The following is a 24,709-nucleotide window of genomic DNA, read 5'->3' on the forward strand; positions in this document are numbered from 1 at the left end:
AATCCTTTTCTTGGATACCATATGCATGATAACCTAGGTATCTAATCAAAATCATGGTTTTCTTTTCCCATGTTTCGTCCCCGTGCTTACTAAGCATAAATAGTGTGAGGGAAAACTGCCACATTTTTTAACTATGTTAAAACAATGGGAGCAGGCATCTCAAGTAGGAACCTGGTCGTTCAATTGATGTGTTTCTGTGGCATGGCTGGATTTGAAGTCCCTTGTGAACTAATGCACTTTGATCTGCTACTGTTGGAATGCATCTTACATGCTTGCCATAATTCCAACATAACAATTAGCTAATCTTGCTCTGTTGTTGGTTAATTTTCTTTTCTAGTTCAATGCATGGTTTCCATGGCCTTCTATGAATGTTTCTCTTTTCTTCTAAATTTATGTCTAGGACAGTCAAAGTTGGTTTGCTATATGATTAATACAAAGTGAAGTTTGAACTCATTTTGCAAAACTATTTTCATCCATGAAAGCTCCAATTCAATTATTGCAGTGGCAGTTTGAACATGCCAGTACCATAAGGCGGCATCTTTGTTTGGGAAGGTACCAAACACCGTCGCTAGTGGTAGTTCAGTTCAAGAAATCTACACTAGTGATGCTGCAAATATTACCATGAGAGCAAGACTAGCTATCTGATTATTAGTCTCAAATAATTTGATGCACATACATATCAACAAATTCACATTCTTAAAGATGAAAGGAAGGTTTTATCAGGTTTAAGAGCCAGGAACAAATTTTGTAGCATAGACCCAAGCATTGTTAGCAACTGGGTTGTCAAGGTGGTCCAGGAGGTTTTCCAGCGGGCCTTTTCCGGTAATAATGGCCTGAACAAAGAAGCCAAACATGGAGAACATGGCTAACCGGCCATTCTTGATTTCTTTCACTTTGAGCTCAGCAAAGGTGACAGGGTCATCAGCAAGACCAAGCGGGTCGAAGTATTGGCCACCAGGGTACAGATTGTTGCCTTCTCCTACACCAGGGAGACCATTGATGCGGAATCCCTCGACAAGGCCCATGAGGATGACTTGGAAGCCAAGCACTGCTAGAATGCTCTGAGCATGAACAAGGTTTGGGTTGCCCAAGTAGTCAAGGCCACCTTCAGAGAAGATCTGAGCTCCTGCTTTGAACCACACTGGCTCTTTGAACTGCACCTTCACCCACTTCTGCAGAACCTCAGGTGTGATGCAGCCCAATGCGCCTAGCATTGCCCACCTACCATGGATCACCTGTAACAGTAGCAGCATTGTCAGTGAAAGCTATTGTTTGCTTCATTTCGTAGGACATATTAACTCTTTATTTCTTATTTTTTCCTGTGATCTTAATTATGAACTCTTAAAAAATCATGGTCTTCACTCAGGGTCTCAAACAGAAATGAGGTAGGATTTAGTCTGATGCAGTAAATCCAGCTTCACACTGATTCATGGGATCATGTTAACTGTATCTGAAGGATCAGTATGACCACCAAGTTAAAATATTTCCCAAGTTTAGTGGTCGAAAAAAATACTTGCTTTTTCAATTTCTTGCGTAGGATAATAGTACCATCTTAGATAACCAGTACAAAGATAAGAATTGCTTGGCAGTTTGTTTACTCGCATTCAATATTGAAAAGAAAAATGAAGTGTTTGGCTGCAGTGACTACATGCTGAAATTTTAAACTCATGGCTAGATAAGGACCTCTTCCACTGGGAACCAAGCACAAAGATTTTGAAACTCTGGTTAATTTCATTGGGAGACCATAAGGATTGGGGTGTAGTGATTTTCACTTCACCTATTTGTCTGTTGAATAATTGAAAGAGAAGAAACGGCAGATTTTGGTCACTGTGACATTCATTTTACCTCCAGAGCTCTGTTCCTAGCAAAGGCTTCTGGGTCAGCAGATAATCCGGCTGTGTCCCATCCGTAGTCCCCAGGGAACTCTCCAGTCAAGTAAGATGGGGTCTGTGCTGAGAAGGGACCCAGGTACTTCACTCTGTCTGGACCATACCACAGTTCATTTCCCTATTACCAAACCAAGCAAACAGAATCTTTGAGAGAGAGAGAGAGAGAGAGAGAGAGAGAGAGAGAGAGAGAGAGAGAGAGAGTTACCATTGTGAACTTTCCATTTCCAAAGGAAACAAGGTCTCTGAGAGATTTGGCATTGGAGCTTCTGGCTTGGCCTAGAAATGGGGTCTTCACAATGGTCCCAGACCTGGCAGAGGCTAAAGTGGAGGCCATTTTTGTTGCTCTTTTTCTCTCTGCCTTTGCTTCTCCTCTCTTCCTGCAGACTCTGATGGTGGTGTGGTGGAGTGCACAAGTTGAAGCAAATAAAAAGCAGGCAGAGATGTTCAGGAAATTTGAGTGGTTGGAAGAGAGATTTTTTCTGGGCCGGGATTGGTTGGTGTACATTTCCACCAATAAGAGAACATTAAATTATTTAGTGTATCTCTCACCCATATCCTTTTATCCTCATGTTATCTTTTATTCCCATCAGTAATCACATGTGCCATGCAAGCGCATCATGGTGTGCTTGCATGTGCCCTACTATATAGGGAAGCCAATGGATTGTCTACATTGGATATCCAATGGACCACGGGCAGATTATTATTATTTGTTTTTGGCTAGGCCAAGGGAAATCCGGTTGGGAAAACCAATATTATCACTATCCGTATCGGCCCTGGATGGTTTAGCCACCGATTCAGCTGTATTGGCCTGTATGGATAGTCGAGTGAATAATTTTGTATTTGCCAAAAAATAATAAAAAGATTACATGTCAAGCATAACACGTATTAAAATAAAAAAAATTCAGTATTTTTTATATTTATGTAGACAATCCATTGGCTTACAGTGACTCACTGTAAGTTTGCACTGGAAGTTTCCAATTACAAAATAAGAAACCCATTACATAGAAAGTCTTCATTGACTTCAACAAGTTCTTCTATTTGATGCTTCTTTAAAGTGTACTCTTGATCTTCAATCATATGCTATATTATACAAAGAGTCTTTGGAATCTTCAATATCATCACTACTTGAGAACCTGCAAATAGAGTTAACGAAGCATGCCAACTATATATATATATATATATATATATATATATATATATATATATATATATATATATATATATATATATATATAATAGTCGATTCAGGGGTGAAGCGTATCAATTTTCTGCTGATATGATGCGTATCGGCTGATACACACCGATACTGATAACATTGTCAAAAACCCTTGACGTCCACCCTGCCCACTGAGGGTATACTCAGCTTCGACCTTGCGGCAAAGAACGCCCCCTATGGGTTTCAAATTCATGACGTCCTGTAGCGTCAACTTGGTCACATTTACAAGTCACCCATATCAGAGGAGTGGAGCCCTAGTGGGCACAGGCAGATTAAAACGGTGGGGGTTCTTAAAACTTCATCCTTGTTAATTTCTTCAACCTTGTTTTATGTCAAATTATGCCAAGTTAAGGTTATGGCAATGGATTTGGTTGGGGCTTCATGAGCCTCCAAATCTGATCCAAGCTTGATTTAAGCTGACAAAGCCTGAAATTGGCTTGGCTACTCGTCAGGCATGGCCCACCCTCCCAGTCTTCCTCAATCGTTTTTGAGGAGGGCAGCAGCTGGGTCCCATCAACGAGCTATCGACCAGGCTTGCTCCACCGTAGGACAGGCTATACATGTGTAGGCTCGCGTTTGTAGGCGTCGTAGTAGAAGTTGTAGGTAAAAGAGGTTGGCCAGTATTACCGGCAATAGTCTGCTGAGAGATATGGAAAGAAACCTTCCAATTTGTAAAGAAATGCCGGTCAGCTGCCTGAGCTCGAATGATGTGAGCGATCTGTTGAATAGACTACCGGAAGGGAGAAATGAAACGAGAAGCAGGATATTTTAAAATTTATAAGAAGCGGTAAGCGATGAATCAATTTAAAAACAAAATAAGAATAAAAGAGAAGTGATAGGGGACGAAATGAGAAGAAAAATACAAATTAAAAGAGAAAGAAATAAAAACTAAAATAAAAATGATTATTCTTAAATTTTGGAATCTCTTAGGATAAGAATTAAATTCTTCTTAAAATTTAAAAATGATGGTTGTCAATTTCAAGAAAGTACATGAAAAGTGAGCGGGAATAATGAAAGAAAGCAAATAAAAAACATAAAAAGAAGCATGAGAGAAACATATAAGAATCACATAGGAAAGCAAGGAAGAATAATGTGGGAAGCATATCAAGTTTTGGAAGCATACAATTTCACTTTTCTGAACGGAGTTTTAGTGAAGCGCACTTTCCACCTATCTATGAAGCTTCCAATAACTTATTGTTATAGTGTGACTTTAACTCTCTAACTCAATGTAAAAAATATCAGCATTTTTTTTTTCAAAAAACATAAACAGTGCAAAATTTCCTCGGTTTTTATTAGTAAATATAAACAGAAAATAGTTTTATATTTATTTTTAATTTATTTTTTGAAAAGTTAAAATTTAATTTTTATTAAAAAAATTGCCTTTTTACTAAAAATGCAAGATTTATAAAAGAATTTCAAAATATCATGAGACTTTAGCTGCCGATATTTATGGCAGTTAAGGATGCAACTATGGAATCCTCAAAATTTATTGTTTTAGCAAATCCACAATATTATTTGGGATAATTGGAACAGTTCAGCTGAGAATTTATCACTTCCACTTGTGCAGTTGTTTGAAATGTAGCTGAAATTTAAACTGGAAGAGCATTGGGAAGGTCATCAGAGCAGTTACTGGTGTGAGAACTGATGCATTTGGTAACTACCACCTCATATAAGTGGAAAGTGAAATATGAAAATGGTGTTAAATACCACCCAAATTCCATCATTTCCTACAAGTGCATCCATCCCAAACAACTTTGGTTCTGGGTATTTCCTATTTTCCACTCCGGCTACCTCCAACACCTAGATTCCAAACAGGGCCTTATCGGCAAAAGGGTTTGTCACTATGGTCCAGGTATTTGATTTGAGCCTGATTAACTACACTGGATTATGTAGGATTTCGTGTTGCTCACATCTAACCTGATCTCAACCATACTTAGCAACTCGTTAAATGATACAAATTCATTAAATAATGAATACATGTTTAAAAATGTTTTGACACTAAAAAGATAGATGATATAAAAAACTTTAAAAAAAGAGTTTAAAAAAGTTAGCAAATAATACATACAGGTTTAATTCAGCATTAATTGTATAAAATGAGGTCAAACAAATGGACATATATGTGATACTAAGTTATAGGAAGACAGGACCGAAATCCAACAGGCAATGTGGTAAGCGGGTCGTGTGCCAAGCTGAAGGCCTAGGTTCGAATCCCTCTGCTTCATGGGGCTTAAGAGATATCTGGTAGGGGTCTGCCTAACCCCAGCTTGCCTTTCAAAAAGAAAAAGAAAAAGAAAGCCAACACGCAATGTGATTGGAGTAGGAGATACAGTAAAACGAAACAATGATAAAAAAAGTTAAAATTAAAATTTTTAAATGTTATTTCTCATGTTATAAATGTTCCTCTCAAAAGATATTTTGCTCCCATTGTGAAGAAGACGGAGTTTCTTTAGTTATTTTTGTTTTTCAAAATTTTATTGACAAATATGCATTTTAAACTGAAACGTGGCCAAAGTTCATGAATTGTGTTTATTATTTTGAAAAAATGAAAATGGTGCGATTTCGAAAAAACCTCACAATTTGCCGAAATCTTCCTCATGCCCAAAATTCTGATTTTCAACCTTTTAGAACATTTTACCATTTGTGAACCTTCCGGCATTCGCACAAATATGTTGTGAATGTCTTGACATTGACGTTTGCGTGAGAATCTCATGATATTTATATGCGAACCTCCTGACGTTAGAAGGTTCACAATATATTTGTGTAAACGTCAAAAGGTCCACACAAATATTTGTGTGAATGTCAAGAGGTTCACATGCGAACAAGAGGAGGATCACAATATATTTGTACAAATGTTAAGAGATTCACAACATATTTGTGCGAACCTTAGAAGTTTGCATGCAAACATCAAAAGGTTCACAACATATTTTTGCAAACGCCAGGAAGTTCACAATATTTTTGTGCAAACGTCAGGAGATTCACAATATACTTGTGGGAGGTTCACATAATTATGTCAGGAAGTTTACAAACTGTAAAAATGTCCTAAAAAAGTCAAGAATCATAATTGTAAACATAGAGAAAATGTTGGTAAATTATAAAGCATTTTTTGAAATTGGGTCATTTTACAAGAACAATATTATCATTTTCTTTTATTATTTCTTGTTAGGTAAATAAGGGTTTGTATTGGTACAATCGATTGTACCTACAATCTAGTTTGAATATCATGAAGTGAGTTGTTTTGACACAATTTAACCTCATACAAGCATGTTCTATTTATTAGGAATTGACTCTTGGATCATGCATTTTCAATGAAAAAACATATTTCTATGAGTCATAGAAAATCAATACCTTCATAATTGTTGATTTTTATATCATCAAAAAAATCCTGTATATAGGTCGGATTCTGGCAATCCAAAAGCCAGTTCTCACTGAACAAAACATGTACGCCACATCTTTGCAGTTAGATGTGAGAAAAAAGTAAATCAAGAGGGCTCCACCCCATTTGCTAAGTTGATTACACCTACGATTGACTGTAGTAAATCTTAACCCGGTAAATAATCGACCTTTAATGTTTTTGAAAAACTGGCAAGTCAATATTCTTATAAGACACCTCTGTCTAAAAAAAATGTTCTTATAAGACACAAAAAGATATATTTTGCGGTAATTTTTATTGTTTTCTCTTTTTGACAAGCAAAGTATAAATTAGGGTTCTATATGGTGGTCCAACTGAAATTTCCATTTGCTACGGGTGAATAGTTTATTTATTTATTTTTTTAATTACTACTTAGAATATGAAAACAGTAAAATAGTAAATTGGCTTATTTTTAAATTTTAATAATGCAAATTTACTAAAGGCGACAAAATACGACTTATTGCTGGCTTCAGTCAAAAGAAAAAGTAAAAAACTATTGAAAAGTAGACGTCATACTAGAAAGTAGAAACCGCTCGAAAGGCCATGATAAAGAGAAAAAGGGTAATGACAAAATCAATAATGGCCCATGCAGGTTTCGAACCTGCGACCTTCGCGTTATTAGCACGACGCTCTAACCAACTGAGCTAATAGGCCAATTGCTATAAATAATTTAACTTATTTAACTTATTCTGATAATTTTAGCACATGACCAATGTGCCATTGATTTAATTAACTAATTCTGAAGAACTTAGTGATTCTTTAATTCTTTTAGTTTTAGTACGTGATGATTGTTTAAGGTTTGTAATGATTATGGGTTTGAAGCAATTAACTATGATTTTTTTTTATGATGGATTTTTTTTTAATTCTTTTTGAAATTTGGATTTAAATGTCCATGCAAATCAATATAATGCATTGCATATTTTTAGGAATGGATCTAGGCATAACCCAATTCGGTTTCATTGGTCCACCAATGTTGGATTCAGACTCAATCTCATTCCAACCCATTTTAACAAATATCTACAATAATTTTGAACATCATGGTTTTAACCAGTGTTGTGAGAGGCTTACGCATTAGAGGCGAAGCACAAGTTCAAGGTACTGAGGCACTCTATGAGGCATTTGCAGGCTTGAAGCGCACACTTCACATGGGTGAAGCGCATGCCTCGCATCGAGGTGCGCTTCGCTTCTAAGGCGTGCACTTCAAGGTCGGACCACTACTGCGAGGTCATCCAATCGGCGAAGACGTTGATGAGGCTGACAAGGTCGAGCGTCTGGGAGAACGCCTGGATCCACCGCGACAGCGTCTGGTCAATGAGTCCCAGAGGGACCAACAATTGGGACAGAAGGGTGTCCGGGTGGAGGCTGCACCAGTTCTCCTGGTACAGAGGGCTGCCTGTTGATGGGTTTGGTGGGAGAGGCATTGTTGTTGTTGGTGGTTCTTGGAGTTGCGGCTCTTGAAGGAAGAATGGGGTGGTGGTGATCCTTCTGCAGGTGGTGGTAATGATGGTGGTGGGGCTGAGGGTCTTAAGGATGAGGTGGGTTTTGATAGCCATTTTTTTATGGTTTTGGTTGGTGGTGGTGTGAGGGGTTTTGGGTCAGGGGAGTTGAATAATTGGGCAAATGGGGTGGGGCTATTTGGATGGTGCGGATTAGGATTTTGAGGTTTGCTTGGGTATGGGTGGCAGGCGTTTTGGGGGGCTTTTGGTGTTTGGGGTCTTGACTCTTTGAGTGGTGGTTGGGGACTTAGGGGAGTATCAAGTTTGCGAATCAGGTAGTGATCTCTAGACATATTAAGGAAACTCAGAGTTGGCTTAGTTGCCAAAAAAATTGCATTGTTTCAAGACTTTAAGCAATAGGATTTGAACTTGTTAGGATATAAAATATATTTAAGATACAATCTTTATTATTCAAGTAGCATGTAAGAGCCGAATTGAGTTCATCACCTGCTATTCGTGTTCGGCTCACCAAACCCATTTTACTAGTTCAAAAGAACTCTTTAAGAACTGAACATAAGCCCAACCACCGGCCACTAGATGTGTTAATGGAAGTAGCTTCCTTCAACTTTCATTTGGTGGCACTTGATCTTTACCACAAATTGTTGGATAAATGAGTATACGTGTGTGTGCATGTTGGAATTACACAACATTCCATTAGGTTTTGATCTCTCAACATATTAACACATGGTGATTGGTGATGTAAAATAACAGCTCCTACCATACAAGCGGAGCCCTCGTTGTATTCAATATGATTTCATGATTGTAGATATAACTTGTTTTATCTTGCACTATGAGTCTAACTTAATTGCGGTTTACATGTGCATGTATATAAGAAAATAAATAATATGAGTTAATTATAGGAAAATAGTTTTTATTTTATATTGTCTTTTATTAGTAGTTTTTATTTAAAATTTTCATTATTTTATTAATATTATATATTTTATTATTTTGATCATGAAGCTTACACTTCAACGCCTCGAGACTTATGCCTCGCTTCATAACAGGCGCAACGCCTCGCTTCGCCTCATCACATTTAACAACCTTGGTTTTAACTTTTAACTCAATATTTCAGAAGCCAATACAATCTAAAAAAAACAACTCATTTTCAATATATCACATTTTTAGAAAATGTTGCAAATTTATCACACTATTAATAAAATATAATTTTCATATTTTTTCTTGTATACCATTTATTATATTATATTATGTTATATTTTTTTGATATATACCATTACTTGAATTTTTTAAAATTTATCAAGAGATTTTCCTTGCTAAGAAAGTCCTGCTAACGAGATTTGAGCAGTAGAGCTGATAAAAGTTTATCGGTCGAAGTTAGCTGGGTCGTCATACCTGGATCCGATTAGAAGCTTCTATCCCAGACTTTGACTCGTACAAACAATATTTTTGTAAGTCTTCTATCTCACGTCTAACAATGTATATATAATCTATAAGTTTTGTTTATGGAAATGGGCTTTTGGATCGCCTGAATCTGACTAAATAAAAAGCTATGAAGGTATCAGTTTTTTTTAGGCTCATAAAAATATGTTTTTTCATCAAAAAAATATAATGCAAGAGTCGATTCTCACTAAATCGAACATGCTAACATATCTAAGGGTTCAGATCATAAAACACTTAAAACTTACGGAGCAGAATGAAAATGGAGCCTAATATGTGCATTTGTCTCCTTTTTCGTTAAGTCTCGTTAGGCCCCTTTAAAAATCATTGTTTTAAGTATTTTTCTCATGTCTAACACAGTATATATGATTTATAAGTTTTGTTTAGTGAAAATTGGCTTTTGGATCGCCCAAATCTGACCTATATACAGGTTTTTCTGGTGATCCAAAATCAATGGCCATGAAGGTACCAATTTTTTTGACTCATAACAATATGTTTTTTCATTGAAACAACATGATCCAAGAGTCGATTCCCATTAAATCGAGCATGCTAAACACATCTAATGGTTCAGATCTATCATAAAACACTTAAAACCTATAGATCAGAAGGAGAAATGGGGCTTAATATGTTCAGTTCTCATATAGAGTAATGCATTCCTTAGGTCTTCTTTTTCGTTAGGTCTTATTAGGCTCTTTCAAAAATCATAGCTTTAAGTATTTTTCTCACTTTGAACACCGTATATATGATCTATAGGTTTTGTTTAGTGGAAACCGGTTTTTTGATCATCTAAATCTGACCTGTATACAATTTTTTCCAGTAATCCAAAATCAATGGCTATAAAGGTACCAGTTTTTTTGGGTGTTTTTGAAATGTCGCTAAAGGTTTAATTTTTACCCATACCTTTAGTGGCACTTCAAAAGGTCCTTTACACACAACAAAAAAGCTTGTGTAAAAGGTCGTTTGAAGCGCCGCTAAAGGTATAGTTTTAGCATACACCTTTAGCAGCGCTTCAAAAGAATTTTAACATGAGTGTGAACTAAGAACTAAGAGTTTATCACACGCGCAGGATGAACGGTCAACGCACATCTATTTCAGTCAGCAGTTGCCACTTTCTCTCTCTCTCTCTCTCTCTATATATATATATAGAGTAGCTGCCTACTTTAACCAACTATCTAGTGACGTCCATCACAGATGATGGACAACGCAAAACCCACAACTCGTGAGTTAAAATGCACTTTAGCAGTTGATGCTATCCGCGGCTAAAGGTCGTTTCGAAAAAAAAACGTGCCCAGTTCAGATATATAGAATTCTCTGAAATTATACGGGTCTGGGTTTGGAATTTCATTTTCGTGACCCGAAAAAGCCCGAACCCGAACCGGTTATTTGGGTGGGTTCAGATAACCCTAATGGGTCGGGTACCCGACCCGTTGACAGCCTACTCTCTCTCTCTCTCTCTCTCTCTCTCTCTCTCTCTCTCTTTTGCCTGCCTACTCTGTCTGAGGGAATCGTCGTTTTGGAGCATCTCGCCTTCTCCTTTCGACTCTTTTCTCTCTAGAACTTACTAGCCGGAAAAGGATGGCTGCGTGGGCGGCGGCGGCGCGCCGATCACCTTCCCTAGCTGATGCTCTAAGGGTCTCATCTTCCCAATCGCACGCTTCCGGTGCTCAAGCTACTAAGCTGCTGCAGCGGCGCGGCATGGCTGGCGGTGGAGGTCTCTCTCTCTCTAGTGTTTCTGAGTTGTAGTGAGAGTTTTCCGATTAGGCTTTCTGTTTTCTCCCCTTTTCTTCTCTGAAAAATCAGGGTTGAGTTGATTACATAGTTTATGGGATTTTTTTTTTCGCTTTTTTGTTTTTGGCTATTGGGTTTTCTTCATGGTTTTGTGTTTAGGGTTTATGTGTTCATTCCTGGAAAGGAAACAAAAAATAAGGAGGTATTTTCCTTTTTTTTGTGTTGATTTTGTATGGCCGTTGCTTCGTTTTGATCGAATCGGGCAATTAAATGGCTGTCTGATGGGATGCTTTTGATCGTTTCCTAAACGATTAGATCATTGTTTGGAAGCGTATGGGGATCAAATTCGATCTCAATAATGTGAAAGAAATGCTTCTCAATTGAATTGGTTCAGTGGTAGTCATCTAGGGATTTGGGAATTGATTGGGTTCGATCTTGCTCGGGTTCGTTGTTTGCTTAAGAGTTGCCGATTTTGTGAGACAATGGTGATGAAAAATGAGTTTGGAATGGTTGAGGAGTAATGGCCATGGTGGTATGACCAAATAACGAGATTGGTTGTTACTATAGACTTCAGGGAGTGTTCCAGTAACAGGAAATGAGTTAGAATAGTGTGAAGTTATCTACTCCGCTGCTTCGATATCTTTTCCTGATAAATTGTAAAGTAGATACTAGAATCACTGTTTGCTCACCATGCAAGGCTTTGCATGATCCGTCTTCATATGGAGAGGTCCTGGGAACACGTCTTTTGGAAAGATAAACATCCAGATTGGGACAGCTTGTCACAGGATTGTATTGTTTGCTAATGATATTAGTGGAAAGAGATGGGGCACCCTTAACCCAAGCTAGCTTATCAAAGCAAAAAAGAGAAGAGAGAGAAACAAAAATTCGAATTCGTGATAGGAGACAGAGTAACTAAATGATTGAGTGGAAGCTATGTCAATGATTTGTGGACTCTAGGACGCTGGATTAGGATTCTACTTGAAAGTTCCATTTTTTTTAAATGGGACACAAGGACTCAGAATTTTTTTAATCTTTTAATCAATAATTTTTGAATATTTTAACATTAAAAATGGTTTTTTGTTGAAATAAACATAAAATGTAATAAAATATTATTAAAAATATTAAAATAATGCTGTACGTGTCCGTGTCCATGTCGGAGTGTACTAGTATGTAGCCAGAGACACACAGCCAAAATGGTGTGTCCATGTGACATAGAGTGGAAGAATACAGTATCAAACTCTGTTGTTAAACTAGACTTTAGATGGTGGGGTATTCTCTTTCTTGCAGAAGTCCTAGACTATGATAGAAATCTGAGAATTGGGAGTTGCATGGAGTAGCATTGGAATCAGAGATTTAAGAATTGGGATCATCACTGTGTTCCTCTTCTGATATTAAAACAGATGAGGCACATAGTTACAAAAATCCGTTTAAAAGACATATTTTTCAATAAAACTTTGATAACAAAAAAAAAATATAAATGAAGCAAAAAAACAGATGAAAGTTGAAACTCCGCCTTTTTCAAACAATCTGCAAAGAACTCATTCTTTTGAGAGAAACATTTATATCATAAAAATTGTACTTAAAAAAAGTACTTTTGAAAGCAACTCAACTCTGGATCCAATTTTATCAGATCTTGGGTTCAAATCACATTGAGTCTTGAGTTGAATCCTGTGGTTCCTATACCCTACCTTGACTTTCAGTGAAAAAACTTTTATATATATATGTGCATGTGTGTGTCCAGTTTTGACCTTATTTTATAAAGTTAAAACTCAATTAAACCCGTATAAGATTTTTTTCATAACTCATTCTTTTATGCCATCGGGTGAGTAGGAAGTGGTCGAGCATCCCTATTCGAGTGGTTTGATTTGACTTGGAATCTGATACGTATACATTCTTGGAACTAGTTGGAAGTAACAAACAAAATGGTTAAGTTGGATGAATGTGGTTTTCTGCTTAGCATGACTAGTTGGAACTTGGAAGTGATCTACTGTTATGGGGTAGTATTTATTGATTTATTGGGGACAAAAATGGACACTATATGGGTTAGATTGTGCTAGACACACTGTGTTGGAATATTGTTAAATGGGTCTGATATTACAAAGCTGTTGTCTTTCTCATAATTGAGTCTTGTATCTGGATCTTATTTGACTCTTTGTGTACTGGATCCACTGGTTGTGGATAAAAGCTGTTGTTTTTCTTTGAAAAAGGTAAAATGTATCAGATTAGACAGAACCCAGATCTGACTAAATAAGTGTACCAGATCTGACTAAAAAGGTGGTTGGATCTGACCACACACAAACCATTATTCCAAATCTGGTCTAGATATGGATAGATACTGCCCAAGTCCCGTACTATTGGCTGGATCCAGTTCAGACCTGGGTTGGAATTCTAACTGATTTCATTCCTATTCTATTTTCTGATTTTCACAACTTGAAATTTCTTTGATATTTTATCAAAAATGGCATTTATTGTTTGTTTTTTGCTTTTTTGTCATGCCAGTTATTGATTGTAATTTCTTTGATGTTTGGTTACAATGTTGATGTAGTTTATTTGTTTATTTATTTATTTCCTGGTTCTATGTTTACAGATCATCATGGCCCCCCAAAAGTAAACTTTTGGCAGGATCCTTTGAGTCCATCTAAATGGAAGGAAGAGCATGTAAGCGTTCTCATGTTTAATTGTAGTTCCAGTCACTTAATTATGTGCTTGCTTGTATTATTCTCTGAATGAAGTTTTGAAGTTCCAAGTTTTGAAGTTCCAGTCACTTAATTATGTGCTTGCTTGTATTATTCTCTGAATGAAGTTTTGATTTTATTTTTCTTTTAAATTTCAAGCTGCCTGAATTGTAACAGCAACATTTGTCTATCATTCCACGGGAAGCATTGTTCTGGAATATCGACCATAAAGTCACAAATAAAGCCATGACATGTGCATGTTAAAGCATGGCAAATACATTTAATGCACGTTAATGACTTGGTGGTAGCACATGACAGAATTTAAGACCAGCTCTCCTTGCTATTTAATGAAAGTCATGCTCAGGATCTTGGAGACTTCTTCATTCATTTTCATGAGATGAATCGTGACTTCATGCGCAAGATTCAAAAGAAAGAAATTGCAGAGGCTTTGAAGAAAATGAAATCAAGAAGGGCAGTTGGCCCAGATGGTATACCTATCGAGGCTTGGAAATGCTTGGGAGAGAAAGGTTTAGAATGGTTGACAAATCTTTTTAACAAGATTTGACGGACAAATAAGATGCCAAATGAGTGGAGGAAGAGTACTTTGGTGCCTCTATATAAGAATAAGGGTGATATACAAGATTGCACAAACTATCGTGGTATAAAACTCATGAGTCATACTATGAAACTTTGGGAGAGGGTGATTGAGTCTAGGTTGAGGAAGATTGTCATGATATCGGAGAATCAATTTGGTTTTATGCTTGGAAGATCAACTATGGAAGCTATACATCTTCTTAGACAACTTATTGAGAGAAATAGAGAGAGGAATAAAGATTTGCATATGGTTTTTATTGATTTGGAGAAGGCATACGATAGAGTACCTAGGGACGTTCTCTAGTGGACAATGATGAAGAAAGGTGTTTCTCTCAAGTACATTAGTATAATTAAAGATATGTATGAAGGAGTAGTAACCAATGTTCGCACTTGTGGAGGGGTGACAACCAATTTTCCTATAACGGTTGGGTTATATCAAGGATCTGCTTTAAGTCCTTTCCTATTTGCTATAGTGATGGATGAGCTTACGAGATCAATTCAAGAAAATGTGTTGTGGTGTATGTTGTTTGCTGATGATATTGTTTTGATTGATGAGTCTAGAGCTGGGGTTAATGCTAAGTTAGAATTATGGAGACAGACATTGGAAGCAAGAGGTTTTAAGTTGAGTAAGAGTAAGACAAAATACATGGAATGTCGGTTTAGTAAGCAACAAAGTAGTGATGGGAGTATAGTGAAGCTTGGTGAGCAAGAAATACCGGTGGATGATTGTTTCAAATATTTGGGATCTATCATTCAAAAGTATGAAGAAATTGATGGAGATGTAAATCATAGGATAAAGGTTGGGTGGATGAAATGGAAAAATGCAACTGGAGTGTTGTGCGATCGTAGAATGCCATTGTGGTTGAACGGAAAGTTTTATAGGATGACTATTAGGCCCGCTTTACTATATGGTACGGAATGTTGGACTGCCAAGAGACATCATATTCAAAAAATGAGTGTAGCTAAGATGCGTATGCTGAGATGGATGTGTGGAAATACAATAAAAGATAAGATTCAGAACGAGGAGATACGTAAGGTAGGCGTTGCACCCATTGAAAATAAGATGAGAGAGAATCGTTTACGGTGGTTTGGACATATTCGGTGAAGGCCTAATGATGCTCCAGTTAGAAGGATGGAGAAATGGGAAAATATATTAGTTAAAAGAGGTCGGGGTAGGCCTAGGAAGACATGGATGGAGGTGATAGGAAAGGATATGAATGCTTTGAACCTCACCGAGGACATGGCATTGGATAAAAATGATTGGAAGAGAAGGATTCATGTGGAAGACCCAGAATGATTTTTTTTTGGCTCATATCGCCGACCCCAATTGTTTTGGGATGAAGGCGTAGTTGTTGTTGTCTCCTTGCTATTTTCTAGGTTACAGTCCCTTGTTTGAGAAAAACAACGTTTAATCTATTCCCTTGGAAAATTGTGTTATCGAGCTTTAATTGTGTTTCTTGTGAGAAATTAGTTAAATGTTTGACATTCCCATTTTTCTCCAATTTGAAATCATGTTTATGTTTTTTTCTTCCTTTCTTCCTGGTATGTGCTTAGTGATTTATCATGTAATAACTCCTATATTCGGAAGATTTATCATGTTCATTCTGTAGATAAATGTGACTGCTTGCACACTAAATCATGTAGTTGCCCTTTTGCAGTTTGTGATTGTGTCACTGACTGGATGGGCTTTGCTAATATATGGAGGATATAAGACGTTCTCTGGTGGAAAAAAGGACAAGGAAGAGGTGTGTAACTAGTAATTACAAATCCTGCACTATGCTTTCCCATCTTAGAGCATACTATTTCTATGATTAAATGGAAAATGAAACAATTGTTCTGATGATGGCATTTTTTGAAATATTATCAAGTGATACATCATAGTGCCGGCTGTATTTGCATAAATTAATTGTTACTGATGAACATGCTACAAAAATCATATGTACATCTGTCACATGGGTATGCGTGCAGGTATGACATAGGAACACCCTTTGTTGCCTAATTTTGTATATCATCTTGCATGTATTTTATTTATGTTCATTGTGGTCTGGTAGGATTTTTCATGCCCAAATTCATTTCATTTTTAGATGATAGTGAAAATCACTTGGTAGCCATAGGTACAATATGTTAGCCAAATTTCGTACTGTTTCTTGAACTTGCTACATGTCAATAGTGGGTAGGCCGTGAAGAATGTGCCCTGAATTCTAATAGTTTTGGCTTTCACTGACTGGATACATGCAAATCAAGAATTTATCATGGTAACATATTGTGGCTCATTGCCATAAATGGCTCCCTTTCACCCACAGAGCACATGATTATCATAATAGAGCATACTTATGTTGTTTTCAGAGTCTTCAGATACCCATATCCTGGTTATATGGCTATTGGCTGCTGACAGAATGTCTGCATGGTTCTGTTAAAGTTGTATATATGTGTATATACATAGCTATATACATATATAATGTGTATGCATATATACATATAGTTATGTCTACATATATATTTATATAATGTTGTTTTGTATTTGTAATAGGTAATACCCATTAGGGGTATTTTAGTCCTTTCCTTTTTTATGTAATAGGTTGTGCCAATGTCGTCATTATCGGTATCGGCCCTGAGTTGTTTGGCCAACGGTCAGCTGTATCGGTCCTGAATTGTTTGGCCAACGATCAGCTGTATCGGCTGATACTGATACTCAAGTGAATCATTCTGTTATCAGCCAAAAAATAATAAAAAAACATTACGTGTCAATCAAAATGTGACACGTGTTAAAAATATTAAAATAATATTAATTTTTTTTTTTAGTAATTTTTTATATTTATTAAAAAATAGCCGATTCAGGGGTGATGCATATCGATTTTCTGCCGATACGATATGTATCGGCCAATGCACACTGATACTGACAACATTGGGTTGTGCCCATTAGGGGCACTTTTTTATTTTTTATATTTTCTGCTGTTATAGCCATTGGACTATCCCAACGACTAGTTGGCTAGCCCCCAAGTCCTTTGTAATCTCTGTAAATATGAGAGTCTTTCCCATATTTTCTCAATGCTTTTCTTAAGCATTTTCAATAATATTTATATTTATTTTTAGTTGTGCTCTTGCCTATAAGTGGCTTATGTTCTTGATTGTATTGGCCCATAAGAGGCTTGTTTCTTTTTGTGCGCATTCTTGTATTCTTGTAAGCCCATAGTGGCATATATTTGTGCACTTTTTATATTTCATTACAGGCTCCACCCTCAACATGTTTTAATTGTTGCTTACCTTTTGATCTTAACATAATATGGCAACCTTTACCTTAAAAGAGGGGCAAAAACATATAGGGATGATGAAGATAGAATTGAATCACATGCTTATAGATGCTATGTATATTCTCTTCAATTTGAATTTTGTTTCCTGTTTGCTTGGTTGAAAAGACCAGTCATCTGTGCGCCAGCCTATGAAGGTTACCATCTTAACAGAACCAGATACATATAGTGATTCATGGTCATCACTTTGGATTTGGTAATCCTGTTTGATTGGTTGAAAAGAGGTGTATCATCCTACCATTATCACCAAGTTGTCATAGCCAGATACATAAGGAGATCATTCAGATAACATCCTGTACCGATGATGTAGTTGATAATGTGTATAAGAAAGTGAGCTGGATAGATAAGAGGGAAAGATCCAATTCACATGCCAATTAAGGCGTGTAATATGTATTAAAATGTGACTGCAGGCTCGATGATAGATGGAGTTGCTCTCAGTACACATAATGCACAAAACAAATGTGGATACATGAAATATATTGCACACCTGCTATATTATGCGCATGAACATCAATCAACTCGTGAAAGAGCTTTGATCTTCATTTTGAAGTTATTGCTTCGGTTCCGGTTGTTTCTAAGAGATACATGATAATTGACAGTGGAGGAGCATCTCAAGTTTCCTCTGAGCCCCATGTGCTGCTGGCTGCAATGCTCACAAGTACTTGAACTCTTGGAAATTTTCAGTTGTTTAAGGCGAAAAATGTGGACATATCCTTTTAGGTATAGGTTAAGCCATCTCTTGAGAAAGGGTTTCGTCATTCTCTTTCTGCTTTTTCTGGTTTAGCTTCCAATCTTCAGATGGACTTGAAACTTTTCTTGGGATAGAGTCGAGTCTTTTGCTTGGGCATTTTTTTGCATGTTTTACATGTGTATGCACTTTGAATATATATTGAAAGATGATTTGATCATGCGTTTCTAAGTTTATTTCTTAGATGTTCATTTTAAAACTTCTGAGCTTTGACTTCTGTTGGAACGTTTGACCCTTTTTAACCAGCTCCTTTGATGCCCTTCACAGAAAGTAGCTGAAGGAGCACACTAGAGATTGCTTGAAACAGCCTCATGTTACCTTCATCAACCTTTGGAAATAAAGCATCTGTTTTGGGACGGCATCTAGAAGAATATCTTGGCTGCAGATCTTTCCAGTTTTTGAAAGTTTCGAGCTTTTTCCCGACTTTTGGTTATGGATATTAAAAATTTAGAGTTTTGGTTGAAGATGCATTTTATGCTCCAAGTCTCAATGGATCAGAACAAATTAGTTTTTTTTAAAGCTGTGTTGGATATTCAGCTCCCTGCATTTTCACTGAATTGATGCATGTACAACTACAGTCATGTTCGCAATAATAATCAGCCTACTTTTGATACATATATTGAAAACTTGCTGTCTGCTTTATTTCATTTCATTACATGGTTAAAACACTCAGGTTAAATTAGTGTTTCCAACAAGCTTCTCTATTATGCCACTAACAATTTTCTTTTAGCCAGTTACATTTCAGATATCTCTTTGCCTTCATTATCGTCTCTCAAATACTCTGGCTCTGGGTCCTTTCTTTCGTTCTCTGATGTCTCATCTCTGGATTTATCAAAGGCACCATCAACCTCTGCATTCTTTATGCCATCCTTTTCTGATTCATCTTTCTGCCCATTCTGCTTGATATCAACATCCTCCAATTTCTCTCGGCGATCTTTGATGGCATGACTGTCGGGTAAAGTATTTGCATGACCATCAGTATCCTTGTTTTCTAGTTTAATACCCACACCATCTGGTTCTCTATTTTCAAGTTGCTTGTCTTTGGTAGCATTCTGAGGATTTTCTGGTTGATCAAAATTGGTGACTAGAACGATTGTTTCACCTTGTCTGCTCTTGGTGTTGTTGCTTTCTTTGTTTCCTGACGGCTTTTCCTCATTTCTCTCAAAATTTTCTGGCTGATTGACTGCTTCAACCTTTGAATCCTCTGGCTTACTGATGCCATCAATAGGCTGTGTAGTTGCTTTCTCAGGCAGCTCCTTAACAGAATCAAGATTCTCCTGCTGTTTGCCAGCAACAGCCCTTGCATCTTCTATCTGCTTGTTGGCGTTCATATCTGGCAGAGTCTCATTGCCTTGTTCTTTCTTCACATCCACATTGGCCTGGTGATCTTTTGAATCAGCTTCTTGTTCCTGATCTGTACTATTATCTCTGTTAAGTACTCTCTTTATCACTGTATCATTAGTGGGAGAATTGGAAGTACCATCGGAAATGACAGACTGGATGGATGGTGGATTTTGATGCTGGCGTTTGAGCTCATGGATCTCATCTTCCTTCTGCTTCAGGGCTTCCTTCAAAGCTACAAGCTGGGTGTACATTTTTCTGGTGAGACCTTTTTCCTCTCTTAGTTTCTCTATCTTCTTCTGCTTTTCTTTAAGGGTTGCCACCAGGGTTCGTTGTTTTTCTTTAAGGGAGATTGTTAGGGATTGCATCTCCTCGAGTTTTCTCTTCAGCTTTTTCTTCTGGTTCCTGAGGGATTCAATTTTGACTCGCATATCTTCAATCTTGCTTCTCAGCTCTTTTGAGAAACCTTCTTCCCTCTATGATAATTGAAAAGATATACCGATTGGTGTAACAAAAAGAGGAAAAAAGTTAAAAACCGAGCTCATAAAAAATGGGATATGAGAATTCATGACCACCTACAAAAAATAAAATGGTTTTGACCTCTATTAGATGAAAACAGTGCATAACAAATGAACTAGAAAAACCAAAAATTATTTCCTTCATAAGGGAACTCAGAAACCATTTTGATTCATCAGGTCAAAATTTTGAAGAACTGATGAAGCGACAATCTTGAACCATATTGCCTGATGAGAAGGTAGACGATGGTTGCATGAGAATTTGTAAGTTGGCAGTGTTTTATATGCTAGAATGATCAGCAAGTGACCAATTTTCTTTTGCTGTTTGTGATGTAACAGTTCGGTGATCACCTTTGAAGACACTGTAGCTCTACTGTATGTGTGTGCCTATGGATGTGTGTGTGTGTGCAGAGAGAGAGAGAAAGGTGCCTGGTATCTCATGTTCTGTGCCATGATCTCTCTGTCCTTTTCCTCGATGAGGATGTTGTGAGCTTGTCTTTCCCTGAATTTGTTCAGCGCCATCACCCCCATTACTGCTGCTGCAAAAGCCAGCAGCAGCACGACTGAATAAGGCCTACCCCTGTTCTTGGTCGGACTCACAGCCATCTCTCTCTCTCTCTCTCTCTCTCCCTCCTTGAGAGTATGTATATTATGCTTGTCACAGAGAATTGACAAAGGGGAGGCAAGGCAAGATCAAAGAGACATGGACATCACTACTCCTTTCCCTCTTTTTTTTTTCTTTTCTTTGCACAACAAATTACGGAAGTACCCACCATTTCATTATATGCTGTCCCTTCCACGTTTGTGTTTTTTACTCGGAGAAACCACCCCCGGATCATAGACCTAGTCGCACTGTCTCTGCCTGCCGTACATCACTGTCCTAGCAGTGTAGAACTCCTAGGGCTTACCCCTCTCTCTCTCTCTGCGAGTCACCATGCTTCCACGTTAGTTGCACACTTAATATAACATTTTTGTTCATTTGGGTATATCTCCAAAACTAAAATCAATCTTCAATTTTAGAGCATTTTTGAAAATCACCAATTGTTTTTTGAAAGGCAAGCTGAGGTTAGTCAGATCCCTACCAGATATATCTTAAGCCCCATGTGGCAGAGGGATTCCAACCTGGGATGCCACCTCGGTTGAAAATCACCATTTTATCCAATACATGCCTCTATGGTTATTAACTTATGCCTGCTACTGCATGTTGTTTACACCATTGTCGATCTAGAACAGGTATTCTAGTTATTTTACATGATGGAGCATCTTGTAAGCTACACACATCCCCAAAGCTATCAGCCATGCTGTAACCTTTGTGGTGCCTTGCATGACACACGACCACTTAAGTTTGTCAAAGTAATAAGGTAGTATTCCTGATAGAGGAAAAGAAAAAGGGAAAAGACCAACTGCAGCTCCGCTTGTCTGGCAGTAGTTAGTGCAGGTCACCTTGTGTTGAGACGTTGTAAGTTCGAAACCTAATGGTATGGTTGTATAACTGGTAGGGGACTGCCTAACCCCAGCTTTCTCTGTCGAAAAAAAAGAAAAAAGGAAAAGAAAGATGTTTCTTTGTGTAACATAGATTATGATTCACATTGGGTTCTCATTGAAATACTCGTCTCTAATATCAGATTATCTCACAAGGTGGACACTAAGGTGGGGATTTTATTAGATTCTTATTCTTTGTATAACAAAGATAAAGATTAAAAGTATATTTATTGTGATTCTTATTCTTTGTATAGCATAGATAAAGACTAACATTACATTCTCATTGAACTGTTTCTCTCTAGTATTAGGTTACTCAACTTGGTGGATACCGATATGGAGGAGGGGTGGTGATTGTCATTAATATTGTTTATGTCGAGGTAGAGGAAAATGTGGTCCGGTGAATGTTTACTTATTAATGTTGGCACGTTACCTTTGACATTTTTATTTAAGCTTTGAGAGTGCTTAACCATAACAATAAGGCTGTCAATAGGTGGACTTTGTATCTAGTTCCTGACTCAATCCTAACCTAAATTTCTGGGTATGGGCATAAAAAGTGCCAACCCAAACCTGATTGCGGATCCGAATTGGGTTATGATTTTGCTAGATATTCAATCCGATCTGGCTTTTTTGCTGGATATCTCGACCGGACCTAACAGTTTTATATGTATTTCAAGTAGATGTAAGCTTCTGAAATTATACAGATCTAGGTTTGAGATTTCATTTTTGGGACTCGGTAAAGCCCATATCTGAACCTGAATAAAATAACTTGCTATTTGGTGCTTCGATTTTACCTTGATGGGTTGAATATCTGACCCATTAACAGCCCTACATGGTAGCATTGCAGCATCCATTACCCATAGATTTTATGGTCCCATCTCTAACATCTACGATCTATTGCTGGAGTGGCCCAAAAGGGTTCCACTCATTTGGTATGGGCGACTCATGAATGTCACCAAGTTGATGGGATGCCATGAGTTTGAAACCCATGGGGGCTTCTTTGGCTATAAGGTTGAAGTTAGGCATACTCTTCGAGGGATAGGGGGACCTCAAGGGTTATATCAATGAAAAATGATCGTGCCATTTCGAAAATGCCTCATAATTTGTCTAAATCCTTCCTATGTCAAAAATTCTATTATTTAACTTTTGTAGGATATTGTTACCTTTTGCAACATATTTGTGCTGTCCTCTTAACGTTCACACACATATGTTGTGAACTTTTTGACGTTCATATGTGTCCGGAGGTTCTCAATATATTTGTACAAACATCAAGAGCTTCACAACATATTTGTGTGAACGTCAAGAAGTTTACAATATATTTGTGTGAATGTTAGGAGGTTCACATGTTAACATCAAGAGGTCTGCATAAATATGTTGCAAAGGGTAAAAATGTCTTTAAAAATTGAGAATCAAAATTTTGGATATGAAGAGGATTTCAGAAAATTGTGAGGCATTTTCAAAATTGCATCATTTTACAAGAACAATTATTTTTTATTTTATCAATTAGAGGTCTGCCAATTAGGGGTGTCAACAGGTTGGGTTTACCCAGACCTGACCCACCTATAGGGGTCCGAGTATGATGATAAATAAGAAGACCCGATTAAGACCTGGGTCCAGACCCAAAGGTCTGATTAATACATGGAACCAGGTATAGTTTGTGAAATTTTACACCAGACCTGGGCCTGACACAAATTCCGATTAAGACCCACAAATTTTCAATGTAAAAATGATAAAAAATATGGTTTTATCGAGTATGGCCTGGGTCTGGTTCATGCAGTTATTATCGAGGTCCGAGTATGGTTTTTCTTATGATGGGTCCGATTAGACCCAGGTCCGGACCCGATACCATACCCAAAAATCAAGGTTAGGTCTGAACCAAACCCGACCTGTTGACAACCCTATTGCCAATGCGTGTTTTTTTTCTTTTATTTTTTTGGGAGGTTGTGTTTGTGGCTTCCTAGCAAAAAAAGAAGGAAAAACAAATCTATTGCGGGAGTGGGTAACCTTATGCTCTAGATGAAGGTCCAAGGCACAACTCATAAGCAGGAGCCAAAAATCTAAACTAGGGTGGGCACAAATATACAGTAAAAAAGAAAAAAATAATTATTAATAAACTATACTAATAATATGTTAAAAAATAGTTATCTAAAGTGTACCTTTTACAATTGACAACAATGATTTGCCATATTTATAAATCAATTCATAATTGATTCATTGCTAATTCATTAAAAAAATTAGCAATTGATAAAAATCATATAGGTCTCATCTATGTTAATTGAAAAAAAACAAAACAAAATCCTTAACATTTTAACCAAAAGCAAGCATTTATTATTAATGGATTCATGTTTAATGCTAAGTGAAAAAGAAAAAACACATAACAACCCTAAAAGTAGAATTAAATATTCATGAAAATTTATAAAAATAAAAAATCAAAACCCTAATTTCTATAAACATCATAATTTTGCATTTATGCTAATTGATAAAAAAAATAAAGCCCATAATATTCTACTAAAAATCAAGCATTCATTATTCATGAATTCATGCCTAATAGTAATTAAAAAAATACAAAAACTCTTAAAATTATAACTAAACATTTATGTCATTATAAAAAAAACTAAATCAAAACCCTCACACTCCCACTTGTTATTTTGGCACAAAAAAAAGTCAGGTCGGGTAGTGCCCACCCTAACCTGATCTCTCATTGGGTGGGCAGTCGGATCATGGGTGGCCACTGCACACCCTGACCCGACTTTTACTGGGTTAGGGTGAGCACTGCCCACCCTGACCAATGTGGCTCAGCCACTGCTCATAAACGTGCAGACAAAGGTTATGATAACAGTCAAATAACATAAAGGGTTGATCCTTTCATTCAGCTAATCATTTGGATATGATACCACTTTCAAATTTTGGACTTCA

At 37.1% G+C, this 24,709-nt stretch overlaps 2 protein-coding genes and 1 non-coding gene across 3 annotated transcripts; 1 reads left to right on the top strand and 2 right to left on the bottom strand.

Moving 5' to 3' along the window:
- Positions 1 to 622: 622 nt before the first annotated feature.
- On the bottom strand, positions 623 to 2,326 carry LOC149844534 (chlorophyll a-b binding protein 13, chloroplastic-like). The gene is made up of 3 exons (XM_089994707.1): positions 2,095 to 2,326; positions 1,846 to 2,007; positions 623 to 1,235 (listed from the first exon to the last, which is right to left on the bottom strand). Exons 1-3 carry the CDS (start codon positions 2,221 to 2,223, stop codon positions 726 to 728), a joined length of 801 nt encoding a protein of 266 aa, XP_089850833.1. The 5' UTR covers positions 2,224 to 2,326; the 3' UTR covers positions 623 to 725.
- Positions 2,327 to 7,094: 4,768 nt separating this feature from the next.
- TRNAI-AAU (transfer RNA isoleucine (anticodon AAU)) lies at positions 7,095 to 7,168 on the bottom strand. Its single transcript has one exon. It is a non-coding gene; the product is annotated as a tRNA-Ile (tRNA).
- Positions 7,169 to 10,859: 3,691 nt separating this feature from the next.
- Positions 10,860 to 19,073, top strand: LOC149844536 (uncharacterized). The gene is made up of 4 exons (XM_089994715.1): positions 10,860 to 11,116; positions 13,721 to 13,791; positions 16,061 to 16,147; positions 18,726 to 19,073. Exons 1-4 carry the CDS (start codon positions 10,981 to 10,983, stop codon positions 18,747 to 18,749), a joined length of 318 nt encoding a protein of 105 aa, XP_089850841.1. The 5' UTR covers positions 10,860 to 10,980; the 3' UTR covers positions 18,750 to 19,073.
- The last annotated feature ends 5,636 nt before the right edge of the window (positions 19,074 to 24,709 follow it).

This window comes from Nuphar pumila, chromosome 2, assembly GCF_984573655.1.
Source record: "Nuphar pumila chromosome 2, dmNupPumi1.hap1.1, whole genome shotgun sequence".
Taxonomy (NCBI): Eukaryota; Viridiplantae; Streptophyta; class Magnoliopsida; order Nymphaeales; family Nymphaeaceae; genus Nuphar; species Nuphar pumila.